Source organism: Eublepharis macularius, chromosome 7 (genome assembly GCF_028583425.1).
Source record: "Eublepharis macularius isolate TG4126 chromosome 7, MPM_Emac_v1.0, whole genome shotgun sequence".
In the NCBI taxonomy this organism is placed as follows: Eukaryota; Metazoa; Chordata; class Lepidosauria; order Squamata; family Eublepharidae; genus Eublepharis; species Eublepharis macularius.
Window position 1 is genome coordinate 3,806,572 of NC_072796.1, and position 27,931 is coordinate 3,834,502.

Sequence of the window (27,931 nt, forward strand, 5' to 3'; positions counted from 1 at the left end):
ATGGGGGACTTCCAGGGAGGACTAGAAGCATTGTTTTTCAACCAAATGTCACCAAAATTGCCGCAGAGTGTCCTCTGCCTGTCATTCAAAGAATCCACAGTTTTCTAGAAATTGGGCAAAGCATTTGAATTCTATGGACTCTTGAGCAACCCCCCCCCCCCATTATGCTTTTCTACTTTCACAAGAAAAAGTCTCTCCCCAGCCCACAGGGGGATTCTTCATATGCTCAACTTATTCCCAATTTTCATAGTAGTCGATTCACAAGCATTGGAATTGGTTTGGGTTCAGTTCTTCCACAAGTCTGCTCTCCCTCTGCATTTAAAAAGTTGTAGAGTCAATTTATTTTCTTCCTTATGTGCCTTAAATAATCAGGATTTTGAAGCAAGTGTGCTGTCATCATCAATGGCATCAAAGCACCTCTCCCCTCTTTTTTGTTGTTAGCACATTCTTAAATCTTCCCCCAGACTTCTACAATTTTTTAGAAAAATCGTTAATTTAATAACGTTATAATGACCTAACAATAATAAATGCAGTTGGTTCTTTGAATCCCCAGCTTTTGTTTTTTTTTAAGTAAATCTCTTGCCTCTTCCATTGTAGAGATAGGACTTTCACCTTATATCTCCACAACAGGAGGGGCTAGAGACTTACTTGTATTAAAAATGAAGCTGGGGATTCAGAGAACCTGGTGTATCTATTGTTACAATGTTAGGTTTTTATAACAGTATGAAACTGATGATTTAAAAAAGGAGCGAGAAGGAAGATAGAGGGAGGGAGGAGTGATTTGACTAGGATGAACATCCACTCATCAGAAAGTGGGTTGGAAGTGGAAGGGAGTGTGCAGGACTAACAAAACTGAAAGAAAAATTCCACACAAGGAACAAAGGCAACTCAGAATCAGCTTCAGAAAAGAGATCCCTAGAAAAAACTAGGGAAAACAAAACACACCAACCCCCTCCACTTCACCACCCAAGAAAACTAAAGGCAAAAAAATTGTGCAGAAATCAGGGAATAAAGCAAAGGTGTATGGGGCCAGAATTAGGGGGGGGGGGCCCTGTGTGGAAAAGCCTGAGGAGGGATGGTGGGCAGAGGAGGGGGAAAGAGAATGGCACATCTCTTTGGGATTGGCTGGGAGTGCTCTTTGCTCCTCCCTTGCAATGAACTGATTGGAAGGGAGAAATTCAGTACAGATTCAAGTGAAATGCAAACTCATGCTGCATCGTTGGTAAACACAGGAACTCGGGGGGAAACATTGGTTTCATGAGGGAGAGTTTTATGACTATCAAGCAGCAGCAGACAGTCCCAAATAAGTCTCGGATACAGGTATTTTCATGATTTTTACCGCTATTGGTTACCAGTTAGTTCCCAGATTCAATTCAAGGTGCCGGTTATTGCCTACAAGGCCCTTCATGGCCTGAGACCCAGATATCTTCAGGACTGTCTGTCTTGATATGCTCCACTGAGACAGCTTTGCTCATCTAAGCAAAACTTTCTGAATGTGCCCTCTGCAAAAGGTTAAGAACAACAGCTGCCTGTTGGATGCATAGTTTGTATTTCATTGTTTTTTAACTATGTAATCCAGTTTTATTGCATTATTTTCTGTATGTATTATAGAGATCATTTCATTGATTTATAATTATATAATCTGCCGTAAGTCTCAGCAAGAAAGGCAGACTATAAATGAAGTTTAACAACAACAACAACAACAACAACTTTCTCTGGTACCCAATGGAATGAGTAAGTGATCTCTCTGCATTTCAACCCACAATCCAAATCTGGGGACTAAAATATTCTTAGGGTATCTGCAGGCTGAATACTTTATCAGAGCAGTTCAGAGCAGATCATATATCTCCCCTATTCCTGTCTTTAGATCCTTCATTTCAGTAGCAACAAAGACATGCTATTCAAATAATCTGATATATACACTACTCCCGATGTCCGCAGCAAAAATTAAGAAAACAGATGATTCCCAAGGGGATCTGTTAATCATGAAAAGTTGCCAATTCCCCAATCAGAGGTTAATACTATCCTATCTCTCAAAGCTTTTAATATTTCTACTTCACACACTCGAGGAATGGCTGGAAAGAAAAGGAGAAAAGACAGAAATATGTACTGTTATTATAATTAAGAATTACATGTGAGAGATTGTTACTATTTGCTAAAAAGGAACTGAGACCAAGAAAGACAGAGAAACAAAAACAGAATTAAAAATTACAAGAATTATAAACCCACATACAGATTGCACTGGGACGTAGCTAACTATTTTTTTGCTGAAATACCGATAGTAGGAATTTTAAATTTAACAATATGAGGTGCCAATTATATCCTCACCTGGTTCATGAACTGACATTCTGCTGCATGAGTAGGAACTTCTTGAGAAGAAGATGAAGGTCTAGATTCCCCTTTGTTTTTAGGAGGCTCCACTGAAAACACAGGAAAGAAGGGCCTCAGAAACTTGAACTCGCTGCTCAGAGATCCTCCAGCTAAGCACACCTCATAATTGTAAGCCCGGGAAAGGGATCCAGCACCAGCATCTCCACCGTTCTCCTGGAAATTTGGTCCCACTGGAAAATTCAGGGTTGAGCTCTCCATGAACTTTCTCCTTTTGTGAATCTTGATGGCAATAAACACAATTATAGAAAACAGAAAAAGGAATGAAATGGCAGCCAAGCAAATGACCAGATACAAGGTCAGGGTGCGGTCTTCCTCCGCCACAACTTCATCCTTCGGGATATCCACCATTTTCATATAAGGGTCAGAAAAGCCATCCACTAGCAGAATGCTTAGCGTTGCAGAGGTGGACTGGGGAGGGTGCCCGTTATCTCTCACGCCGATGATAAGTTTCTGTCTGAAAGTGTCTCGTTGGTGAATTGGTCTCATGGTTTTCACTTCTCCATTCTGGGCCCCCACACTGAACAGACCTGGTTCTGTGGCCTTCAGGAGCTCATAGGAAAGCCAAGAGTTCTGTCCAGAATCTCTGTCCACTGCCACCACCTTGGTGACCAGGTAACCAGCCTCCGCCCCCCTGGGAACCAGGTCGTTGGATGGGGAAGTGCCGTTCTGAAGAGGGTACAGGATGAAGGGGGCATTATCATTTTCATCCACGATGACAACTCGGACCTTAACTTCGGAGCTCAGGGGAGGAGAACCGCTGTCCACAGCCTTCACAGTCACAAGGAAATCTTTTATCTGCTCATAGTCCAAAGATCGGATGGCATACAGATTCCCAGTTTCAGAGTTGATGGAGACATAAGAGGACACAGGTTGATCAATGACCTTCCCAGGCAGAAGTGAATATGTCACTTTGGCATTCTTCTCCCTGTCCAAGTCATCAGCATGCACCAACCCTATCAGCAGACCTGGAATATTGTTTTCCCGTAACTGCATTTCGTATGTTGACCTCTCAAATACTGGAGCATTGTCATTGACATCTGAGATTTGAACATTTATTATTCTTGCTGAAGTAAGTCTGGGAGAGCCCTGGTCTGTGGCTCTGATGGTGATGTTGTACTCAGAGGCTTTTTCTCTGTCTAGGGGCTGCTGGGTCACCAGTTGATAGTAATTATTCACAGACACCTTCAACACAAATGGTAAGTTTGCCTCGGTTGTGCAGGCGGTTCTGCCGTTGTCTCCAGAGTCTCGATCTGTGACACGGAAAAGGGCCACCACCGTATCCGGGGGAGAATCTTCCGGCAGGGGGCTGGTGAGGGATGTGAGGGTCACCTCTGGGGCATTGTCGTTTCTGTCCTCAACCTCCACAATGACTTTGCAGTAAGAAGAGAGCCCCCCTCCATCTGTGGCTTTGATGTTTATCTCATAATTTATGCTTTCTTCATAATCAATTATTCCAGCTACAGTCAGTTCCCCGCTATGCTTGTTTAACTTGAACGATCTAACTACATTATCTGTTAACTGACTGAAGGAATAAGTGATGTCTCCATAGGAACCCAAATCCCTATCAGTTGCGTTCACTTTTGTTACAAGTGTATTAGGCAGGCAGTTTTCCATTAATTTTACCTTGTACACTGACTGATGAAACTGAGGGGCATTATCATTCGCATCCAGAACTTCAATAAAAATTGTGACTGTGCCTGTTCTTCTTGGATTTCCCCCATCAACAGCTGAAAGAAGCAGGGAAAGTTGTGTTTCTTCTTCACGGTCTAATTGCTTCTGCAATATTAATTCCGCATATTTGCTACCATCAGTGCGAGTTTGCACATCTAGACTAAAATAGTGGTTAGGACTTATTGAGTAATTCTGAACAGTATTTTCTCCTTTGTCTGCATCTCCAGCACTCTCTAAAGGGATCCGGGTTTTTGTTGCTGTGTGCTCAGATATTTCAAAAAGATATTCGTTTTTAGAGAACTGGGGGGAGTTGTCATTCACATCCTCTATTTCAACTTCCATTCTATGCACTTGCGATGGGTTTTCTAGCACAATTTCCGAGAGTAAGACACAAGGGTCCTTCTGACCACACAGAGCTTCTCTGTCTATTCTATCCTGTAAAATCACATTCCCGGACTGAGGATCCAGCTGGAAATATTCCTTGGTGCCTTCAGTAACCAGCCGGGCCCTGCGAGCAGAAAGCTCCTTCACATCCACTTTCAAATCATTTAGCACATTTGCCACCAGAGACCCAGTTTTCTTTTCCTCGGGCACTGAATAGTGGAAGGATTCACATATTGCCCCACAGATACAAAGATACAGGAAAAAAGACCAACCTTGCCTGTTGTTGGAATACATCTCCATTGTCTCAGCCTGCTTCAAGGCACATCTGAAACACCAGATCATTCTTTATAAAGCAGCTCCTAGAAGTGATTTTCTTTTATACAGTTCCAAGGCGAACACAGTGGCTTTTCAAAGCTTTGTTTGCAATAGAGGTCTGTTGCCTTTCTCTCTCAGATTTTTTTTAATGACTACAGATTTTCAGGAGAGCATTATTCCATGAAAAGTATTGTGTTGTGCAATAGCACCATCTTGTGCTTGATGTAGAACATAACTCCCACAAATCGTTACCACTTACCAAGCTACATACAATGATCTTATTTTATCTCCTGTATGAAGATACCCCCTCGTCATTCATTGTGGGTTCAAAACCATATAAACCCAACTGAGTCAGACATACAATGAAAGATACTCCAATTACTGGGAAGAAGTAAGTTTATTTTATTTCATTGTACTTCATTTATACCCCATCTTTCTCCCCAATGGTGGCCCATTATGGCTTAAGTTCTCTCCTCCATTTTATCCTCACAACAACCCTGTGAAGTAGGTAAGACCGAGAGAAAGAGTCATGGGCCCCAGGTCATCCAGCAAGCTTCCATTTAGAGTGGGGATTTGAAGATGAATCTCTCAGAGGCTAGTCCGACATTCTTCCCACAGCACCCCTCTGGCTTTCACGGATTCTTCTCTCCGTGTAGAGGCTTAAACTGTACCTTAAAACAACTTCTGTTACCTAGACATCTGAGATTTTGCCACAGTTTATGAGTTAGAAATGGGTTGCAAGAGTGTGGATTTCCAGTCAGCATCTTTATTGTAACTCTCATGTTATTATCTCAGCAGAAGACAGTAACTATCCACACAGTATACAGTCCCCTGCCTGGATCTGGGTCGGTCAGGCCAATTTAAGCAGCTCTCTTTAACTATGTTTTTTTAAAAAAAAACTCACCTCACTTTGGAAAGCAGTTTCCTGCGGTCACTGTGGGTGGCTCCTTAAAACGAAAATTAACACCACTTTGGGCTCACAGAACTAGCTTAATGGTTTTCATGCACCTAGTATATATCAGTTTCACACTTCTTCCGAGGAGCTCAGATCAGCATGCTTGACTCTGTCTTCCCCATTTTTCCCTCACAACATCTTTATGAAGAAGGGTAAGTTGAAAGAAAGAGAGTGATTGGCCTAAGGACACCCAACAAACCTCACATCAAGAGCAGAAATTTGAAACTGGGCAATGCTCCTCCTGAAAAATATTATGCCCCCCCCCCCCCGATTTCCTAGCTTTCCTTTTTTAAAAACAGTCTCTATGCCTTTTCATTGTGGCGTTATAGGGGAAAATGTGGAACTAAGTTTTATCTGGATTGCCTTTGAAGGAATATAAAGGAGGAGAAGCTGCAAGACTGCTGGACCTGAGTCAGTTAGCTGTCTCCTGGCCAAATCCATTCTCTTTAACTGTGCTCCATTGCCTTTTTTCTCTGTGCCCTTTGCTTCTTTCTTTCTCTCTTTTTCTTTCTTCACTGCAGAAAGCCAATGGGTGAAGAGGGCATAGTATCAAGGTAGTCTTAAGCTCTACCCCTAAATTTGAGCCAAGAACACTCCTTTCTCACAATGACAAGACTGCAAATGCTCAGCAGATGTGCAGAGGGCTTTCCCCTCACTACACTGTAACCGCACACATCTACCTGCTTGGTCTTAGGGAATGGATTTCTGGACAAGGTGCAAGGAGTGATTTATAGGCAGATGAAAATCAGGAATATCCCATTTTAGTTAGTAAAGCACTTATAATTAACATCTCCCCAACCACTTCAGCTTTCCAAACCCAGTTTTGCTTCCTATCTCACAGTCTTTAGCCCTGCAACATCTCTTGAGAAAAGAATATAGGTGCACTAATAAAATCAACACTCATAGTATGACTAGTAGCAAATCACTTTTCCCTGGATATCAGCTGGTGTGCCATACTGCAGACATATGGCTTCTACTAAAATTTGTATGCATGCTTTCTTGGGGTGGCAACTGCATTTGAACTTTGAGGATGGGAGGTAATAATGACCCGTTTTCCCATATGTATCCCAGAGGATGCTTCGTTCAACAAATAAACAACTGTTGATGGTTCCTGGCCCAAGGGAGGCCTGCCTGGCCTCAACCAGAGCCAGGGCCTTTTCAGTCCACACGAAAGATCTGTCCACCACCCTATATATGAGCCTATATATGAGCTAGGCCCTGAAATGAAGTATTTTATTGTCACCATCTGAAGAGAAGCTGTATTTATTTATTGTATAAAGTTTTTTTAATGTTATTTGTATAATGTTTTATTTGTTTTTAACTGTTAACTTATGTAAATTGAAATGTTGTACTCCGCCCTGAGCCCGCCTTGGCGGGGAGGGCAGACTAAAAATCTAATTAACAAACAAACAAAAACAAACAAACAAAAACAAACAAACGGAACTAAAACCCCAACTGCATTTTATATTTAGCACAAGTGGTTTCCATGTTATTTTTTCTCCCTGGTAAACAGCCCATTTCTCCAAAGCCATGTTCTTGTGATCATACATGGGCCCCATATGATATCTACCAAGTGGTGTGTGGAAATCCTATTTTTAATACAACTATTCAAAGTGACATCACTAGACCCCACCCCATGACATCATCATGCCCTTTCCTCAGCATACTCCTCCCGCGCCATATAATTTCTGACTGCACTTTGTCATTTCTTTGGATCCTGTCCATTATATATATATATATATATATATATATATATATATATATATATATATATATATATATATATATATATGAGACAAATGTTCATATAAAAATATTTATTTGAATAAAAATCATAGGTCAAACTTCAGAAACCCAAACCACTTACGTAATTTCTGGAATCCAACAAATACCAAGTAGAGCAGAGTTTTCGAAACAGCACTCTCCTGCCTCCTCTTCCCCTGCTGCCGCCCACTGACCCTCCTAAAATTCTGCTCCAGGGAGCTAGGGGGCTCTCACAGGCAGGATGGCGGTAAAGTATACCATACGCAGAGGAACAAAACCAGAAAAAATTGCACATACCTCTATCTGTGCAGGAAAGGCACTTCTATCAGCAGAAAATGATGGTAGCATACAGGCCCATACTTTAAAAAAATTTTGAAGAAATCTTCAACAATTATCACAAAGAAATTTTGATAACAATAAAAGTTCGCAGGGGAGATCATTCAGTCTCTGTGACAGAAATACATTCCGTTTACATACGATACCATTCATCTGGTCAGTAATGGTAACAGGATTTCCCTTTGGTCTGGCCTACATGATACACTCATCATGGGAGATTTCTACTTTCACAGGACATATTTGTTAGTTTACAAGTTTCCATGTACATTTGGGGTGTTAAGTTGGTACCTCAGGAATCCACCCCACGAAGACTGTGACCGTTTCATGTTATCTTTTCAGTCTGTGCCCCCAGGAATGAGGCTTTCAGTAGTTGCTAGCCATTCTGATTCCAAACTTTCAGAAAGAATGGAGACTTCCTAGCTATATAGATACCAATAGCTCTCCTTTTAAGTACTAGTGTTTCTGTAACTTCCTTTAGATAATTTCAGTGACTCATAGGGCATAGAACCTCCAGACCTCTGAGAGAGGGGAATGGGGAAACCCAATTGCAGTGAAAACTTTTACAGCATGCATATCATAATTTACGACATTCAACTCTCACGATAAGAACTCTTGCCAGTATTAGCCAGGAACGTAGTAAGCTGAATTTTGTGGACCAGGCCCTTCTCACACAGTGATGTCCTTGCTCATATGAGGGATAATCTCCTACAGACATATCACAAAAGATGTGATGGGAATGGTGCAATTATCAGGAACTTTTTATTTGATTTCTACTGCATGAACCACTGTGAAGGTTCCATTACCTACAAGCCAAATAGCAATTCCTCTCTCAAAAATGTAGGGCTCATGTGTGAAGGAAAAAAGCATGCTGATCCAGTATGTTTGCTGCCCTGGTCAGTTTTGGTGGGAATACACCTAATACGATATGTCAATTCCAAAAATAATGAACACCAAACAATGCAATCCATAGCAGAACAGTGATTTTTTTTTACACAATTTTCTGAAGTTCTTCTTATCTCAATAACATTTTGGTAAACAAGGGATTGAAAAGAAATTATCAGTTTCTCCATGCATTTCAAACCACTGTGTTTCTTGCAGATTTTTATAACTCGGTATGCAACAAGCATGATCAAACTTGTTCAATTGTTTATTAAAGTTCAAGCAGAAGCATTTCTTTCTTTCTTTCTTTCTTTCTTTCTTTCTAAAAAAGAGGTGCCAGTATTCATTTTTTTAAAAAACAGTTTTATTGGGTGGGTTGACATACAGTTCATTCATATCTTACAAATACATTCCCCCCTCTATCCATAGATGCATCCCAACCCCAGCCCCTCCCCCTTTTCTGTGCAGACTCCCGACAGCACTACAGTCCCATATTTTCTTATCATTTGTTCTATATTGCTTTTCATTTGTCCCTACTAACTAGAGGTAAAATCCTAACTTACCATTTCTTAATACAATACTGTAACTATTAATAAACTATCAAAAAGCCATCAAAACATATTTCTTTTGCACATATAAATTTCTTCAAGCCATTCATTTGTAATTCCCATTTTTTTAAACATACATTTACCTTAATATTTTCCCAATCCTTTAATTTAATTTATTCTCTACTATAACACTTTAAATTAAAATTAACAATTTAACCTTTCTCTTAGTTCCTTCTACAATTTTGTATATAAATTTACTTAATATCAATTTGCATAATTAACTTTACATTTCCCAATTTTTCCATTTGTCTAAAAAAACTTTTAACAATTTAACCTTCCTCTTAATTCCTTCTACCATTTTATATATAAATTTATTTGGTATCAATTTACCTAATTAACTATACATTACATTTCCCTTATTCAATTTATCTTAATTTACTAATTTCTTCAATTAACTTTTAATCTTAAAAACAACATACATCCCAATTCCAAAAAGTAAAAAATAGACTCTTCAGACTTTAAACTGTGGCCTTAGCCTTTTAAGTAACTCCCACTTGTAACTTGATTCTTGCATTCATATTACTCTTCCCGGCTTTCTTCTTCACTTGAATTCTTCTATCACTTGGTAGCTTCTTCTGCTTGAAGTAACTGGGGATGGTTCTCTCTTTCATGCTTGTTGCTAATCCTTGCACTTGATTCTTTAAAAATCCTGGTAGCTCTTCATTCAATTCTTCTTGCAAATACTGCTCCGTTTCTCCTCGCCCCTCGCGTTTTTGTTGCTTGCATCCTGCTGTTTTGTAGTTGATTTCTGCCGCCTGCTCCTCTCCTTGCATTGTCTGCCTAGTTGCTTGCTCCTCATCTCTCGATTCCACTTGTTTTAAATGTATCCTTAATACTTTTAATTAGACTTTCGTTCATTTCCCAAATAAATTGTATCAATGCTTTGTGACCCTCTACAACTTTTTCTCCCAGCGATCTTATAGCCGATCCCATAGCAGCCTGCCGTTCCTTCTCCGCTCTCTTCAAGCTTACACTAGATTTTTCCCCACCCCCGACATCTTCTTTATCTTTTGCTTTAAATATTCATATTATTTTAATCTCACCAGATATCGGGCGGAGAGTCTCTATGGCAACTCTATGGTAGTTCAAAGTAATGAATACCCACTTCCTCTTGCCTTCTCGCTGCTATATCTCGCGTTGTTTCTTCAGGGTCTTCTTTGCTGCTTTGCTTCCTTCTTCCTGCTTTTCCAAATCAGGCCTCTCTAGGCAGCTCTGCTCTGTGTTCTTCTTGCATTCCGTTCTCTCGCAATATTTACTCAGCCGTTCCTCCACCTCCTCCCTTTTTCTCATAGCCAGCTATCTTTCTCCAAACCGCAAGTATGCATAAACAAAAGTTATTTTCTCTTCTTTTGCACTTTATAGTCTATCAGATTTCAAATCTTCCTTCAAGATGACTTGCTCCTGTCTTATTCTATCATCTCAGTTCACAATTTTCATTTTTAGTAGAAATTTTCCTTCTCTTTTAAAATCCAAAAGCCAGATAAAGATCTTTTACCTCGATTTGTTCCATTTGGGTCTTTCGTGCTGCCTCATTCGTTACCAATTAGCCAAATCTGGTTCTGAAGCTTGGATCCTGGCGGGCTTATGCTGAACAACGACTCAGAGAGTGCTGCAGAGATGTTAGCTCGTCCTTCTTCGAGAGTACCTCAAAGCGATGTGGGAGATCCATCGTCCTGGACCCTCCCCCCTGCTGAGATCTCACTCTCTGTGGAACTTGTAGCGTTCTGGCTCCTCTCCTACCTGGAGAGGAGTGGCAGCCGGTGATCTGAGCACCTGGCCTGCCCAAAACAGTCACTCTTGACGGTCCAGCTCCCTGGACCGCATCAGCCCGCCATTAGCCAAACCGGAAGTCTGAGGTGCCAGTATTCATGATGTACAACACCTTGGGGCCCAAGCCTGCCAGCTGAAAAAGGTGCTGATACTGCAGAAAGAGGTACCGGTACTGTGCATATCACCAAAAAACATCCTGAGCAGAAGCATATTCATATTATATTTGTATGTTTTTCTTCTTTTTTCCCACTGATTTGCCCTTCTGTATTTGAGCTAATCTTTTTGAATTGCAATTGCTTTTATTAGAAAGGAAAGGTTTTTCTCCATAGAGTTTAGTTTCTGGGTTAGATCAAAACTGTTTTTTCTCTGTGGAAGAGGAGGTCCTCTGTGATCAGCATGGGATCATGAGACTTGCATGGACAAAAGTCACATGAAACTGGGACTGTAGTAGGGAGGGAGATTGAGTGAAAAACCTGGATTGAAGCAAACTTCGATATTGTTATATCTAAATCTATGACACTGAATAGAATCACTGTTGGGCACAGAAGCAATCCTTACATATGTTTCTGATGATCTTGATTGACACCTCTGGAACGTTGTCATTATTATCCTCAACCACCACAAGAACCTTACAGTGACACAAAAGACTCTTTCCATCTATCACTCTGTCATCAATGTGATTACTTGGCTTTTTGATGCAATCAATTTGACCCAAAACACTGATTTTCCCAGCTTTGATTCAACTGAAACAAGTAAAGTGTTTTCTCAGGCACCTATTGAATGAGTAAGTGCTCTGTGCATTTGAACCAAAATCCACAATTGTAGCTTCCACAGTATGGACAAGAATATCTTGAGGTCATCTGCAGTTGGAATGCATTTTCAGAAAATTTGGGAGCATTGTCATTCATGTCCTCTTTCCACCTTTTAAAAATACTGCATAACTCAAATAGGTGTTCAATCAAAGCTGAAGACTGTCAACAAATATCATCTCAAAGATTTCTAGTCATAATAATATACTTAAGAAATATTGTTATTGGAAACCGGCTGGACTCTCTAAAAAGAAAGTTCCCCAATTACTGGTTTCAAAGCCTTCGGTACCTTAGTAATGGAAGACATGCTTTGATTTCCATTAGCCACAGAACAAAGAATAGACACATTCATCACTCCAACCATCAATAGCAAGACAAACCACTCAGATGACTCCCAAGTGGTTTTTCCATGCATGAAATCTTGCTGCTACCCCAATCACCCACATCACCCAGCCTCAACCCAAATGGAAGTTAATTCCAGAGATCACCAAGGCCCCTAGAATATTGCATCCCTAGTGACCCTTCTTGGAGGGAGCCAATAGGGTTCTTTAGGCACTCAAATATTAGGAAATACAATGTTAACTATATAAATGAGGTGCCAATTATATTCTCACCTGATTCGTGAGTTGACCGTCTGCTGCATGGCTGGGAACATCCAGAGAAGCAGATGAAATTCTTGAATTCCCCTGATTTTGAGTAGGCTCCACAGAAAACACAGGAAAGAGGGGCCTCAGAAACTTGAACTCACTGCTCAGAGATCCACCTGCTAAGCACACCTCATAGTTGTAAGCCCGGGAGAGGGATCCAGCACCGGCATCTCCACAGTTCTCCTGGAAATTTGGTCCCACAGGGAAATTCAGAGCTGAGCTCTCCATGAACATTCTCCTTTTGTGAAACTTGATGGCAATAAACACAATTATAGAAATCAGAAAAATGAATGAGATGGCAGCCAAGCAAATGACCAGATACAGAGTCAGGGTGCGGTCTTCCTCCTTCACCGCTTCATCCTTTGGGATATCCACCATTTTCATGTAAGGGTCAGAAAAGCCATCCACTAGCAGAATGCTTAGCGTTGCAGAGGTGGACTGGGGAGGGTGCCCGTTGTCTCTCACGCCGATTATTAGTTTCTGTCTGAAGGTGTCTCGTTGGTTAATTGGTCTCATGGTTTTCACTTCTCCATTCTGGGCCCCCACACTGAACAGACCCGGTTCTGTGGCCTTCAGGAGCTCATAGGAAAGCCAAGAGTTCTGTCCAGAATCTCTGTCCACCGCCACCACCTTGGTGACCAGGTAGCCAGCCTCTGCCCCCCTGGGAACCAGGTCGTTGGATGGGGATGTGCCGTTCTGAAGAGGGTACAGGATGAAGGGGGTGTTATCATTTTCATCCATGATGACAACTTGGACCCTAACTTCAGAGCTTAGGGGAGGAGAGCCACTGTCCACAGCCCTCACAGACACCTGGAAATCTTTTATCTGCTCATAGTCCAGAGATCGGATGGCATACAGATTCCCAGTTTCTGAGTTGATGGAGACATAAGAGGACACAGGTTGATCACTAACCTTTCCAGGTAAAAGTGAATAAGTCACTTTGGCATTCTGCTCTGTGTCCAGGTCATCAGCATGCACCAATCCTATCAGCAGCCCTGGAATATTATTTTCTCGTATTTGCATTTCATATATTGACTTCTCAAATACTGGAGCATTGTCATTGACATCGGATATCTGGACATTAATTATTCTTGTTGAAGTGAGTCTGGGAGAGCCCCAATCTGTGGCTGTGATGGTGATGTTGTACTCTGATGCTTTTTCTCTGTCTAGGGGCTGCTGGGTCATCAATTGGTAATAATTATTCATAGACACTTTCAATACAAATGGTAAGTTTGCCTCTGTAGTGCCAGCAGTTTTGCCATTATCTCCAGAGTCTCGATCTGTGACACGGAAAAGGGCCACCACCTTATCTTTGGGAGAATCTTCTGGTAGGGGACTGGTAAGGGATGTGAGGGTCACCTCTGGGGCATTATCATTTTGATCCTCAATTTCGACAACGACTTTGCAGTAAGCAGAGAGCCCCCCTCCATCCATGGCTTTGATGTTTATCTCATAATTTCTGTCTTCTTCATAATCAATCATTCCTGCAACAGTAAGCTCTCCAGTAAATTTGTGTAAGTTAAATGATCTGAGTACATTTTCTGACACCTGGCTGAAGGAATAAGTGATGTCCGCATTAGGACCTAAATCCCTGTCGGTTGCTTCCACTTTAGTTACAAGTGTACTTCTTGGTGTATTTTCCTTTACCTTCACTTTGTATACAGAATCACCAAACTGAGGGAAGTTATCATTAGCGTCCAGAACTTTAACTATAATTTGTGCTGTGCCTGTTCTCCTTGGGGTCCCTCCATCAACAGCCGAGAGAATCAGGAAAAACTGTACATCCTCTTCGCGATCTAACTGTTTCTCCAAGACTAACTCTGCATATTTGGTACCATCACTGTGACTTTGAACATCCAGCCTAAAGTGGTCATTAGGACTAAGTGTGTAATTCTGAACCGTATTTTCTCCTTTGTCTGCATCATGAGCGCTCTCCAATGGGAATCTGGTTTTTATTGGTACCTGCTCTGGTATTTCAAAAAGATATTCCTTTTTAAAGAATTGTGGGGAATTATCATTCACATCCTCTATTTCAACTTCAATTCTGTGCACCTGCAATGGGTTTTCCAGCACAATTTCAGAGAATAAGGTGCAAGGATCCTTCTGGCCACAGAGAAATTCTCGGTCTATTCTATCCTTTAATAACACATTGCCAGAGTAAGAATCCAGCTGGAAATATGGTTTGGTGCCTTCAAAAACTAGCCGAGCACCACGAGCAGAAAGCTCTTTTACATCCACTTTCAAATCCTTTAGCACATTTGCCACCAAAGACCCACTTTTCTTTTCCTCAGGCATTGAATAGCGGAAGGACTCACATATTGCCCCACACATGCAGAGATATAGGAAAAAAGACCAACCTTGCCCGTTGTGATGCAGTTTCATTGTCTCAGGCTTCTTGAAGGCACATCTAATGAACTAGATGCCTTCTCATATAGTAGTTCCTGGAACTGGCTCTTTGGTTCCCAAGCAAATCTTCCTTTTTCTGTGTTTGGTTTTGTTTTGGGCTATTTTGCCTTTTTATCCTGAAATTTAGTTGCAATACAGAGCAGCTGCTTTTCTCATCAAGATTTCTTTGTTTAATGACTACAGATTTCTAGGAGAGTCCTTACTCCTTGATTGTGTGTTTTGTGTTGTCCAAGAGCACCACCTTGTGCTTGATCTAGGATATAACCTCCATAATTTTTATCATTTAGTACAGGTTATATAAAAATCATTTGTAGTAAGAACATATTAAGTGATTTCTTTCCCACCTTATGTATATTACTTGTGTGAAGATGCTTGGACTTCTTCCTCAATCATTGCAAGTTTAAAAATGTAGGATTTTTCTCATAAGTTGGAACCCAAAATGAGGAACACATACAATGATAGATACACTGATTATTGTGGAAATAATTAATCGGCACATCTTGGTCTTCATATTAATCTGTTTATATATTTAAACTATACCTTAGATAGACAACTGAAATATCATAACAGTTTCCCCATAATAGTTTTTGGGTTAGCATTTCTAAACAGATTGTTTTACATAAATGAGTAAGACTGGAATTGAAAAATGGGAGGTTTACAGATTCATTTTATTGTCTTACCTGAAGGCCATACTTTTCATCATCACATTTTAAAGTCCCCTAAATTCTAGTTTCATTTTCTAGTAGTACACTGTGGTTGGTCTTAAAAAACGAAACAGAAAATCTTCATTGTCCTCATGGAACTAGATTTTATTCTTTGGATTCTGATCACCATATACAAATCAGGTAAATGTCCTGGAATTTGAGGGCAAGATGGCGTCATTGAAATAAGCACCTGTTGGCGTTATCTGCAAGTTAACTTTCATTTTACTTACCGTTTCATTAGACTCCACTATTTTCTTGTTCTGCTCTCCAAACAATCTCTGCTCTCTTTATCCTTGCCCTCAAAAAACTGCAGGCAACAGATAAATGTCCAAATAAAAACATATATTCAGATAAAAACTCACCACTTAAGAAATCCCCACAGCATTATTACATGGTAATGAACAGAGAGCAGCACAAGGCTCACGGAAGGGGCCTTTCCTTCCTTCTCCTTCCGTCCTGCGGTGGCCTATTTTGCCCCTTCCACAAAAAATGGGCTCCTGGGAGACTTGCATCTGATGGGGACAAACTGAGGGTTCTTCCATTGGCAGAAAACGATGGTATGATACAAGCTCATATTTGTAGTGGTGGGAAACATCTTTAATCATCATTACGAAGACATTTTGATGGCAAAAATATATAATTTAAAACAAAAATTACAATTCCACAAAAGCAATCTAGGCCTTTAGAATTTACCTCAGGACAAAAAAAATTAAAGTATTCATCTACCTTACATTTTTACCTTGAATCAATATAATATCTTGTTTTCATAAGCAAGTAAACTAACATTCTTTTCTGCATTTCATTCTTTTTTTGCCAAAAATATAATCATTCCTTAATCCAGAAGCGAAAACTATGCAAACCAAGAAATTTTATAACAATATTTGTCCAGGAAAAGGTCACTGGATATATTTGTGACAACTATATTCTGTATATATATGATAACACTCACCTGGTCATCAGCTAATGATAACACAACTTCTCTTACACAGTTTACACACAGTGATGTTCTCACTCTAATGATTATCTCCTAGGAAGGATACTGTAGATGTAATAATTAGCTCTAAGGAAATTTCTACTTCAGTTCAATATCATAGACACTTTCTTTTCTATAAACCAATGTTAGGGTTCATTTACCTACAAGCCCAGTAGTAACTCAACTTTCAATAAGTTTATTCCCAAACGGAAAAAAAATCTTGCAAGTTCCATGAAGTATGCAAAATAATAGAATATTTGAAAAATAGTTTCTTGCTAGCCCTGTCAACTTTTGTGGAAAGCTTCATGATCTTATAAATCAGTTTGAAAAATTATTTCAGAGCAAGATCATAACATAATTACTTTTACACAGTTATCTGTCTTTCTTCTTTTCATAGGACTATTTTGAAAAACTAGGGGTGCAAATGAAATTCACACATTTGTCTGCCCAATTCAAACTGTGGTGTTTAGAGTGGATTTTTGTGAAGTGGTACTGAGGAAAAATAACCAAACTTGATCAATTTTTTGTCAACGTTTCTACAACTGCAATATCTAGAAACCAGTAGGAGACCGCTTCAATCTACCAGGACATTCCATCAAGGACTTAAAGGTTACCATAGTTCAACAGAAACATTTCAAAAACAAAATCCAACTAGAAGCTGCTGAATTGGAATTCATATGTAAATTTGACTCAATCAGATTTGGATTGAATAGTGACTATGAATGGTTATCTCATTACCAGAAGTAACTGCCTTCAGGCACTCCATTCAGATTCAGCTATGGAGGGAAGGGGTCACACCCGGCCTGGATTGTGCACTCCACCTCCTTCATGACTTTTGCAACTGATTTGTATTTATATGGCCCTCACTCCCAGCACTCTCTCACCCTACCCCTCACCACCTATATATCTCTGGCCAGTTTCTTCATACCCTCCATGAATCTGACGAAGAGAGCTGTGGTTCTCAAAAGCTTATAATACAATCAAGTTGGTTAGTCTTGAAGGTGCTATTTCACTACTATTTAAAAATCTAATGATGATTTATGTGATGGTAGAAAATGCAGTCAAGTCATAGCTGACTTAGGGCAACCACTGCTGGGTTTTCATGGCAAGAGACTAACAGAGGTGGTTTGCCATTGCCTGCCTCTGCAACCCTGGTCTTTGTTAGAGGTCTCCCATCCAATTACTAACCAACACTGCTTCTGCTCAGCTGCCAAGATCTAATGAGATTGGGCTTGCCTAATCTATCCAGGTCAGGACAATGACTTATGTACCAATTTATTATTTTGTTCTGTAAATGACGGCTCCCAGACTCATCTGGGAGCTCGAGTTGCGGGCGATGATGCGGGGGAGGCGAGCGGGGACATGCCACGGTGGCCGGCATGTTGTGGAGGGGTGGGGAGTGACCAGGGGCCAGGTGAGCATGCCCAGGCACATCCAATGTGGGCCCCTAGTCTGAGAAGCTGGCCCACACCCCTTGGCACTTGGCTTGTCAGATATATCAAAAATTTGCAATTAAATCTCATCCTATATCAGCTCCCCTCTCCATTTTTTTTTTTTTTTACAAATTCACCACATTTGGACATATGTACCTATATTATTATTGATCCTGTTTTCTATACCATTAAATTTCTCTCTTGCACAGCTGGCATATGAGCATTTCCCCATGAATTCTCAATGATGTGTGATGTGTATTGAGAAAAAATGGAATGCACGCTGGAGGGGAACTAAGCGTCCGTGGGTTTTGTTCCTCCCCACTAGGCTCAGTTTCCCTGATTTTGATTGAAAATGGACTTTTTAAGTTTCTCAGAGAAGTCTTATAAAGAGCTCTGCCTGTTTCTGAGAGCTCTTTACAGGCTCACAGTATTGATACATGTGCAACAATACTTAATAATAATAATAATAATAATAACAACAACAACATTCAATTTATATACCGCCCTTCTGGACAACTTAATGCCCACTCAGAGCAGTTTACAAAGTATGCCATTATTATCCCCTCAACAAAACACCCTGTGAGATGGGTGGGGCTGAGAGAGCTCTGAGAGAGCTGTGACTAGCCCAAGGTCACCCAGCTGGCTTCAAGTGGAGGAGTGGGGAATCAAACCCAGCTCTCCAGATTAGAGTCCCACGCTCTTAACCACTACACCGAACTGGCTCTCATTCTCATTCCCATTCGTCCATTTCCATGAGTAACTCGCATCTCCCCTTTCCCTTCCTCCTAAAGAATCAACTATAAGGCTGACAGGCTAGTAGCCAAGTGGGCGGTGAACACTGCATTGGTCACTTTGCTCATTAGGTTGTAGCTGCAAAACTCTGAAATGCCATTCTGCAGACTGATGTTTTATTTCCCTCTTAAGTATCTTTATACAAACAAATCACACCATTTTATTCCATCATGCTTTTCAGAGTAACTCCCCTTTTCACACTCTTCCGCTGAACATTCTGTTAAGTGGGATATAATTTTTGAGATGTTATTTTTATCAGGTTATCTGAATATTTATATTTCATTGGTGTTATTGTTGAATTTGTTGTGGGGATAATAATAACATACTTTGTAAACTGCTCCAAGTGGGTGTTGTCCTGAAGGGCGGTATATAAATCGAATGTTGTTGTTGTTGTTGTTGTTATACTGTTTTGAAAATGCAAGTTAAAATCAGCATATACATTTAATAAGTAAATAAATACCTCAAATTCTGGTCCAGTCAGGAGTCTCATGGTGTTCAGATATACGGAAACACTATCACAATATTAGCATAACTGGAAGAATTGTGATTATTACCAAACAAAGTCTGGAGCTGCTTGTGAAAACAGGGAATAAAATGGTTGGGTCAGCTGCAAAGTGGCCTGAGGAAAAGACCTCACCTAGGACTCACACACAGGGGGATTGATGTCTTGTTGGCGAGCAAGGCAACCTGGCATGTAAAACAGCTGCGAAAACAAAAGGCCAGTGAAAAGGTAATCAAGGAGCTAAAGGTTCCAAGCGTATGTGTGCTGAAATTGGAATGAAATTGGAATCAGAAATGGGACAGAGACTCCAGGAGGAAGCATGAAACAAGTTTACAAAGTAGTCATATTATCATGAGTTTAAAGTTGCTGGCTAGCCAGAATTTTATTTTGTTGTCCTCCACCTCTTTCTTAACAGTCAGAAGAAATGCTGTGATTTACAGGAAGGTTTGGGTGTCCCAGGGCCAAGCTACACATGACGAATGACACTTGAACGGCAAGTGGATTGAGTGGAGGGCAAGTGAACAGGGAGAAATACACTTGCCATTCAAGTGTCATTCATCATGTGTAGCTTGGCCCCCAGACAGGGGGAGGGGGAAACCAGGAAAGAGAGGTCTGAGGAAACAGAACATGCTACTTAAGGATATACCAATTAAGAAAGCTTCGTAATTATAGATTAGGGAACGTGATCAAGTCTAAGAATCAACACCATTTTCTGGGATATCATTTCTGGTAGGGGAGAAAGTGAAGAGGTACAGTGATAAAAACACTCTCTAAAACTTTTCTTGTGCATTTTGATAACATCCAAGACAACGCAAGCCTGGAAGGCTGCAGCCAAACAGATCACCAGACACAAAGGAAAGGTTTCCATTTCCTTCACTTCATTACTGACACTGACAATACTAATATAAATATTTGAAAAGCCACCCATTGAAGTATAACCATCATCACTGTAGTGTTGATATGAGGAGGGTCGTGAGTATGTTAGATCAGAATAACTAATCTGTTTGGTAGTTGTGGGTTTTCCGGGCTGTATTGCCGTGGTCTTGGCATTGTAGTTCCTGACGTTTCGCCAGCAGCTGTGGCTGGCATCTTCAGAGGTGTAGCGCCAAAAGACAGAGATCTCTCAGTGTCACAGTGTGGAAAAGATGTAGGTCATTTGTATCTACTCAGGAGGGGTGGGGTTGAGCTGAGTCATCCTGTAAGAGTTTCCCAGGGTGTGGAATGCTAATGGCGGGAGGCTTCACTGTATCCTGAGGAGGTTCTTTTGCATATGGATTGGTACTTGATGTGCTAATCTTCTCTGCAGGGCTATTGTCAGGGATAGAATGTTTTGTTAGCCTGGTGTTTTTCAGAACTGGAAACCACGCTCTGTTCATTCTTAAGGTTTCTTCTTTCCTGTTGAAGTTTTGCTTATGCTTGTGAATTTCAATGGCTTCCCTGTGCAGTCTGACAAAGTAGTTGGAAGTGTTGTCCAGTATTTTGGTGTCCTGGAATAAGATACTGTGCCCTGTTTGAGTTAGGCTATGTTCAGCCACTGCTGATTTTTCAGGTTGTCCAAGTCTGCAGTGTCTTTCATGTTCTTTTATTCTTGTCTGGATGCTACGCTTTGTGGTCCCGATGCAAACTTGTCCACAGCTGCAGGGTATACGGTATACTCCTGCAGAGGTTAGGGGGTCTCTACTGTCTTTTGCTGATCGTAGCATCTGTTGTATTTTTCGGGTGGGTCTGAATACCGCTTGAAGGTTATGTTTTTTCATAAGCTTTCCCATCTGATCAGTAATTCCTTTGATATATGGCAAAAACACTTTTCCTGTAGGAGACTGTTTTTCCTTGGTTGTTTCCTTGGTTGTCTTTTCCACACTGTGACACTGAGAGATCTCTGTCTTTTGGTGCTACACCTCTGAAGATGCCAGCCACAGCTGCTGGCGAAACGTCAGGAACTACAATGGCAAGACCACGGCAATACAGCCCGGAAAACCCACAACTACCATCGTTCTCCGGCCGTGAAAGCCTTCGACAATACAACTAATCTGTTTGTTCGTATCTCGCTCATTCAGTGGTCTCCTGATTTTCACTCTCTTTTCTGTGCTCTTGGCTTTGAGCAACTAATAGGAAGTCCAAGAGTTTGGACCAGAGTCCACATCTATCACCTTGATGGCCAGGTAAGCAACTTAGATTGACTTTTGAACCAGGTCATAAACATTGCTGAGGGGTGTACAGTTCTAAAATGGGTAGGGGAAGGAGGGAGCATTATTATTTTAATCCATGATAACTCAAAAACTAACTTCTGAGTTAAGTGGAGAAGAACCACCATCAACTGTCTTCAGTAGAACTCTGAAATCCTTTACCTTGTCATAATCCACAGATGGGAGAATAAAATGGTTCCCAGACTTAAAATTGTTGACAACGTCAAGATTGCCAAATCACTACCAACCTTCCTAAGTAGTTGGTGAATTTGAATTCTCTTCTTCATTTACATTCAACATTGTGGACTAATTGCCAACACTTCAATATTTCTCCAATATATGTTTTGGTTGTTGTGGATTTTCCAGGCTGTATAGCCGTGGTCTTGGCATTGTAGTTCCTGACATTTCGCCAGCAGCTGTGACTGGCATCTTCAGAGGTGTAGCACCAAAAGACAGAGATCTCTCAGTGTCACAGTGTGGAGATAAATACTCTACATCCTACAATAGCCCTGCAGAAAAGATTAGCATATCAAGCACCAATCCATATGCAAAAGAACCTCCTCAGGATACAGTGAAGCCTCCCTCCATTAGCATTCCACACCCTGGGAAACTCTTACAGGATGACTCAGCCCAAACCCACCTTCCTGGGTAGATATAAATTACCTGCCTACATCTTCTCCACACTGTGACACTGAGAGATCTCTGTCTTTTGGTGCTACACCTCTGAAGATGCCAGTCACAGCTGCTGGTGAGACATCAGGAACTACAATGCCAAGACCATGGCTATACAGCCTGGAAAATCCACAACAACCATTGTTCTCCGGCCATGAAAGCCTTCGACAAAATATATGTTTTGTTTATGATTCCTGCAACACCTCTAATTAATTATTAGCATTTAAGATATGGAAATGACTTATGGTTCCTCAGCTTGGACTGCTAGTTCCTTGAGACGCTGCTCAACATTTTTCTCCTGTCTCTATCAGGAAGGAAAGAATAGGCCCTGCAGAGATGGGAGATTCTGCTGTTAACCACCTATGGGACATTATTGTTCTCAGCCTCCATGTAGTGCCACAGAGACACTTTTAATCTTTCACTCTGACACGAATGTCCTTCTTGGTTATTTTTCACAATTAGTTTGATGACCCAGATCACGGATTTTTTTTAGCTTTTATTCAGTTTGAAACAAGTGGTGCATTGTATCAGGCACCTGATGGAGTCAGCAAGCGATCTGATATTTGAACCAAAATACAAATGTCTAGCATCCACTGGGGACCAGGTAAACCCAGGAATATGTAGGTCGAATTCATTTTCATAGAATTTGGGAGCACTACCATTCATGTCCACTGTCCGTATTTTGAAATACTGCAAAGCTTAAACAGCTGTTCAAGCACTGCTGAAGACAGCAATAAGCAAACATCAGTACAAAAATTTCTGTGCAACTTTTAAGAACAGATTCAAGATCATTGCTAAGAGTTTCTGGCAGGGCTATCCTATTACTGCTATGTTCCTGGTTTCAGATCTTTTAGTTGTACCTTTGCAAAACGAGCTTTCCTTCGCATGCCACACTGAAGAGCAAACTATCACTCCAAGCAAGAAAAAGCACACAGATGACTCCCAAGTGGCCTTTCTGTACACAAAAGTTTGCTGATTCCACCTAGACCCCACAATTGGCAAACCTGATGGCAACTAATAAGGCCTCTGTAAGACATTCAGACATTAAGGTTTACAAAATTAATCATATGAATAGGATGGCAATTATATTCTCACCTGATTCAAGAGCTGACCTTCTGCTGCATGACTGGGAACCTCTTGGGAAGCAGCTGGATTCCTCTGAACCCCCTGATTTTGAGCAGGTTCCACAGAAAACACAGGAAAGAGAGGCCGGAGAAACTTAAATTCACTGCTCAGAGATCCTCCAGCTAAGCACACCTCATAGTTGTAAGCCCGGGAAAGGGTTCCAGCACCAGCATCTCCACCATTCTCTGAGAAATTCGGACCCCCTGGGAAATTCAGGGCTGATCTTTCCATGAACTTTCTCCTTTTGTGAATCTTGACGGCAACAAACACCACCACAGAAACCAGAAAAATGAACGAGATGGCAGCCAAGCATATGACCAGATACAGAGTCAGGGTGCGGTCTTCCTCCTTGACCGCTTCATCCTTCGGGAGATCCACCATTTTCATGTAAGGGTCAGAAAAGCCATCCACTAGCAGAATGCTTAGCGTTGCAGAGGTGGATTGTGGAGGGTGCCCATTGTCTCTCACTCCAATGATTAGTTTCTGTCTGAAGGTGTCTCGTTGGTTAATTGGTCTCATGGTTTTCACTTCTCCATTCTGGGCCCCCACACTGAACAGACCCGGTTCTGTGGCCTTCAGGAGCTCATAGGAAAGCCAAGAGTTCTGGCCAGAATCTCTGTCCACTGCCACTACCTTGGTGACCAGGTAACCAGCCTCCGCCCCCCTGGGAACCAGGTCGTTGGATGGGGAAGTGCCATTCTGAAGAGGGTACAGGATGAACGGCACATTATCATTTTCATCCACAATGACAATTCGGGCCTTAACTTCGGAGCTCAGGGGAGGAGAACCACTGTCCGTGGCCCTCACAGTCACCTGGAAATCTTTTATCTGCTCATAGTCCAGAGACCGGATGGCATACAGATTCCCAGTTTCAGAGTTGATGGAAACATAAGAGGACACGGGTTGATCAATGACCTTCCCAGGCAGAAGTGAATATGTCACTTTGGCATTCCGGTCTGTGTCCAGGTCATCAGCATGCACCAATCCTATCAGCAGCCCTGGAATATTATTTTCTCGTAATTGCATTTCATATGCTGGCTTCTCAAATACTGGAGCATTGTCATTGATATCTGATATTTGGACACTAATTATTGTTATTGAAGTGAGCCTGGGGGAGCCCTGGTCTGTGGCTCTGATGGTGATGTTGTACTCTGACGCTTTTTCTCTGTCTAGGGGCTGCTGGGTCACCAGTTGGTAGTAATTATTCACAGATGCTTTCAATACAAATGGTAAGTTTGCCTCGGTAGTGCAGGCGGTTCTGCCGTTGTCTCCAGAGTCTCGATCTGTGACACGGAAAAGGGCCACCACCGTATCCGGGAGAGAATCTTCTGGCAGGGGGCTGGTGAGGGATGTGAGGGTCACCTCTGGAGCATTGTCATTTCTGTCCTCAACCTCCACAATGACTTTGCAGTAAGCAGAGAGCCCCCCTCCATCCGTGGCTTTGATGTTTATCTCATAACTTCTCTCCTCTTCATAATCAATTGTTCCTGCAACAGTAACTTCGGCAGTGCGTGTGTTTAAGTTGAATGACCTGAGCACATTTTCTGGTACCTGGCTGAAGGAATAAGTGATCTCCCCAGAGGCACCCATATCCCTGTCAGTTGCTTCCACTTTAGTTACAAGTGTACCTCTTGGTGTATTTTCCTTTAGCTTTACTTTGTATACAGAATCACCAAACTGAGGAAAATTATCATTGGCATCCAAAACATCAATGACAAGTTTTGCCGTGCCTGTTCTCCTTGGGGTCCCTCCATCAACAGCTGACAGAATCAAGGAAAGGCGTGTTTCCTCTTCATGGTCTAACTGTTTCTGCAATACTAACTCTGCATATTTGGTGCCATCACTGCGATTTTGCACATCCAGCTTGAAATGGTCATTAGGACTGAGTGTGTAGTTCTGAATATCGTTTTCCCCTTTGTCCCGATCTTGAGCTTTTTCTATAGGGAAGCGAGTATTTGTTGGTGTGTGTTCAGATATTTCAAAAAGATATTCCTTTTTAGAGAACTGGGGGGAATTATCATTCACATCCTCTATTTCGACTTCCATTCTGTGCACTCGCAAGGGGTTTTCCAGCACAATCTCTGAGAGTAAGACGCAAGGGTCCTTCTGACCACACAGAGATTCCCTGTCTATTCTATCCTGTAAAATCAAATCCCCAGAGTGGGGATCCAGCTGGAAATATGGCTTGGTGCCTTCAGAAACCAGCTGGGCCCTGCGAGCAGAAAGCTCCTTCACATCCACTTTCAAATCCTTTAGCACATTTGCCACCAAAGACCCTGTTTTCTTTTCTTCAGGCACTGAATAGTGCAAAGACTCACATATTGCCCCATACATGCAGAGATATAGGAAAAAGTACCAGACTTGCCTGTTGTGATATATTTCCATTGTCTTAGCCTCCTTCTGATGCACCGGGCAGTTCTTTGTAAAACAGCTTCAGGAACAGAAATTTTTTCCTACGCTTCCAGAGCAAATCTTTCCTTTTTTCTGGTTTTGGAAATTGATTCGATGGCTTTTCACCCTGAAATTTCTGAAGATTAGCTTGTACGGAAGATCTGTTGTGTTTGCCTTTGAGATTTCTTTGTCAAATGGTTGCAGTTTTCAGGGAGAGCAGATTTTCCATGGTAGTCTGTTCTGTGTTGTCCAATGGCACCACCTTCTGTTAGATTTGTGGTATGGCCCATCAACTTTATCAAGTGTGTATTAAAATACATGGTTGAAATGTCCATATTATTTCATATGAGACAACTAGTAACCAGCTCATATTTAAAACCATGCTAAAATCCGGCTGTTTATTTTCAAATCAAGTAAATGGACTTAGAAAGGTCTACCTCTTAGAACAGCACTGCAAATCTCCACCAATATTCTAATTGTTGAAAGAAAAGACAGAAGCATAAACTTGTGATAAACAGCATAGGCTCAATGAAACAAGCAAAACGTCAGTATGAAAATGAACACTTTTTAAAAGGTGCCATTATCTAAATATCTCTGAGAATGCAGTACTGTGTACTTTGAGCAAGTAGGAAAAAATCACTGTTATTGGAGGGCAAATGTCACACGGGGCTTACAGAGAAGATGTGGGCAGGACTGTCTGCTTTTGAAAAGAAAGGGACACAGAAACAGGCAAGTGTGGGCCACTCGGGAGACTGAGAACCAGAACTGGGGAAGCTTCTACTACTATTCAAAGTCTGAACATCAATGTACGTTGGGCCATCTGTAGAAACTCTTTCCTCCCTACCCCAATACAATTTCATGAAACTTACGTATCTTTATTGTTTCTGGAATGACATAAATAAGCTTGGTCATGGCCTTGGTTGGGTCAGGGTGCAGTAAAGTGCGCGCCACACACACACACACACACACAGAGAGAGAGAGAGAGAGAGAGAGAGAATATATATATATATTTGGGACCTGCAAATGTCTACATGTTTCTCCATCCAGTCTCTCAAGATATGGATGACCTAGCCTTTTATTGTGGGTCTTCAGTGATCCATAATCCAACATATCCATCCCTAGAAGGTTCTCAGCAAGCCCAAGTTCTGCTTTACTATAAATGGATACAAAATGCTCAGTGGTATCTTACAGAACAGTGAATCCCAACCTGGGGCTTGGGACCCAAGAGTGGGTCGCAGAGCCTATAAAAGTGGCCTGCAGGCCAGCCATCCCTAATGGCAGCTCCTCCCCTTTGTACCCTTCTCTTTCTCTCCTCTCATTCTTCTCACATTCTTGCCTAACCCTCACCCTTTGCAACAATAATGGGGGTGGGGGGGAGGCTGTCTGAGAATTAGTAAGTGGAAGAAGGGGGAAAGGCTAAAGAGTAGATGAGAGCTGGTCAGTGCGAAGAAAAGTGAGAGGAGGAGAGAAAGACGTGTATGCGAGTGTAGGCTCTGTCTTGGCACTGCTCCTTCAACAGCCCCTCTTGCCCAGCCCCCTACATTGCCTCACTGGCCTCTACCTGCTGTGGGAGAACCACTGCTCTGAGACACTTGCCACTCACCTCTTTCCCAGCATCTGCCATCTTCCCACACCTCTTCAACCTGGTGCCTGCCCCCGCCCCCCAGCACCTTCTCAGTCTCTTGGGCCAGCCCTGGATTTGAACCTTACAAAGTAAATTTGGACCTGTGGGTCACCAAACCAAACAGGTTGGAGACCTCTGCCAGAGATAAGAGGCCCAATTGTAGTGCACTGACTTTATAGGGAACATAGTACTTGTGATTATTGAAATATGTGGAAGAGATCTGATTTCATGGCAGGTGCTTGTTACAGTCTGAAATCTCACCTCTCTGGTAAGCTATGCCATGGGATAAACTGCCAGGAAAGTTCTATTCCTGTGCAATACAGATTTGATTATGAAAACAACAATCCTATTATTATATTCCCCTTTGAAAGAGAAAGCAAGCTCACCTCTTTACTGCTGCGCTCATCAAGAGAACCACCTTGTAATGATGATCAGAAAATACATCTCACCATCTAGAATCATGGGGCTGGTTGACATGTGCAAGAACCTCATTTATCACTTGATTATTCAACAGAACGGCTCACAGCTGAACGGATTCCACTGAAACATTTAAATGTTCAGTATTTTTGAATGGTGGGAAAGAGGAGCACCCAA

At 41.6% G+C, this 27,931-nt stretch overlaps 3 protein-coding genes across 3 annotated transcripts in view; all 3 read right to left on the reverse strand.

Annotated features, from left to right (window-relative positions):
• The window catches only part of LOC129333798 (protocadherin beta-16-like), a 171,119-nt gene extending 156,208 nt beyond the window's left edge, over nucleotides 1–14,911 (reverse strand). Inside the window, exon 1 of the mRNA XM_054985684.1 lies at nucleotides 12,497–14,911. Coding sequence (XP_054841659.1) covers nucleotides 12,497–14,911 — 2,415 coding nt within the window. The remainder of the gene's footprint in view (nucleotides 1–12,496) is intronic.
• On the reverse strand, nucleotides 2,317–4,746 carry LOC129333267 (protocadherin beta-16-like). Its single transcript, XM_054984796.1, has one exon. The coding sequence runs from the start codon at nucleotides 4,744–4,746 to the stop codon at nucleotides 2,317–2,319; it is 2,430 nt and encodes an 809-aa protein (XP_054840771.1).
• An 8,369-nt stretch (nucleotides 14,912–23,280) lies between the features above and the next one.
• Nucleotides 23,281–25,707, reverse strand: LOC129333294 (protocadherin beta-16-like). Its single transcript, XM_054984828.1, has one exon. It carries the CDS (start codon nucleotides 25,705–25,707, stop codon nucleotides 23,281–23,283), a length of 2,427 nt encoding a protein of 808 aa, XP_054840803.1.
• Nucleotides 25,708–27,931: the final 2,224 nt, after the last annotated feature.

Excerpts from the sequence above, each read along its gene's own strand:
- LOC129333294 (XM_054984828.1), bottom strand. The coding sequence starts at position 25,707 with ATGGAAATATATCACAACAGGCAAGTCTGGTACTTTTTCCTATATCTC.
- LOC129333267 (XM_054984796.1), bottom strand. The coding sequence starts at position 4,746 with ATGGAGATGTATTCCAACAACAGGCAAGGTTGGTCTTTTTTCCTGTAT.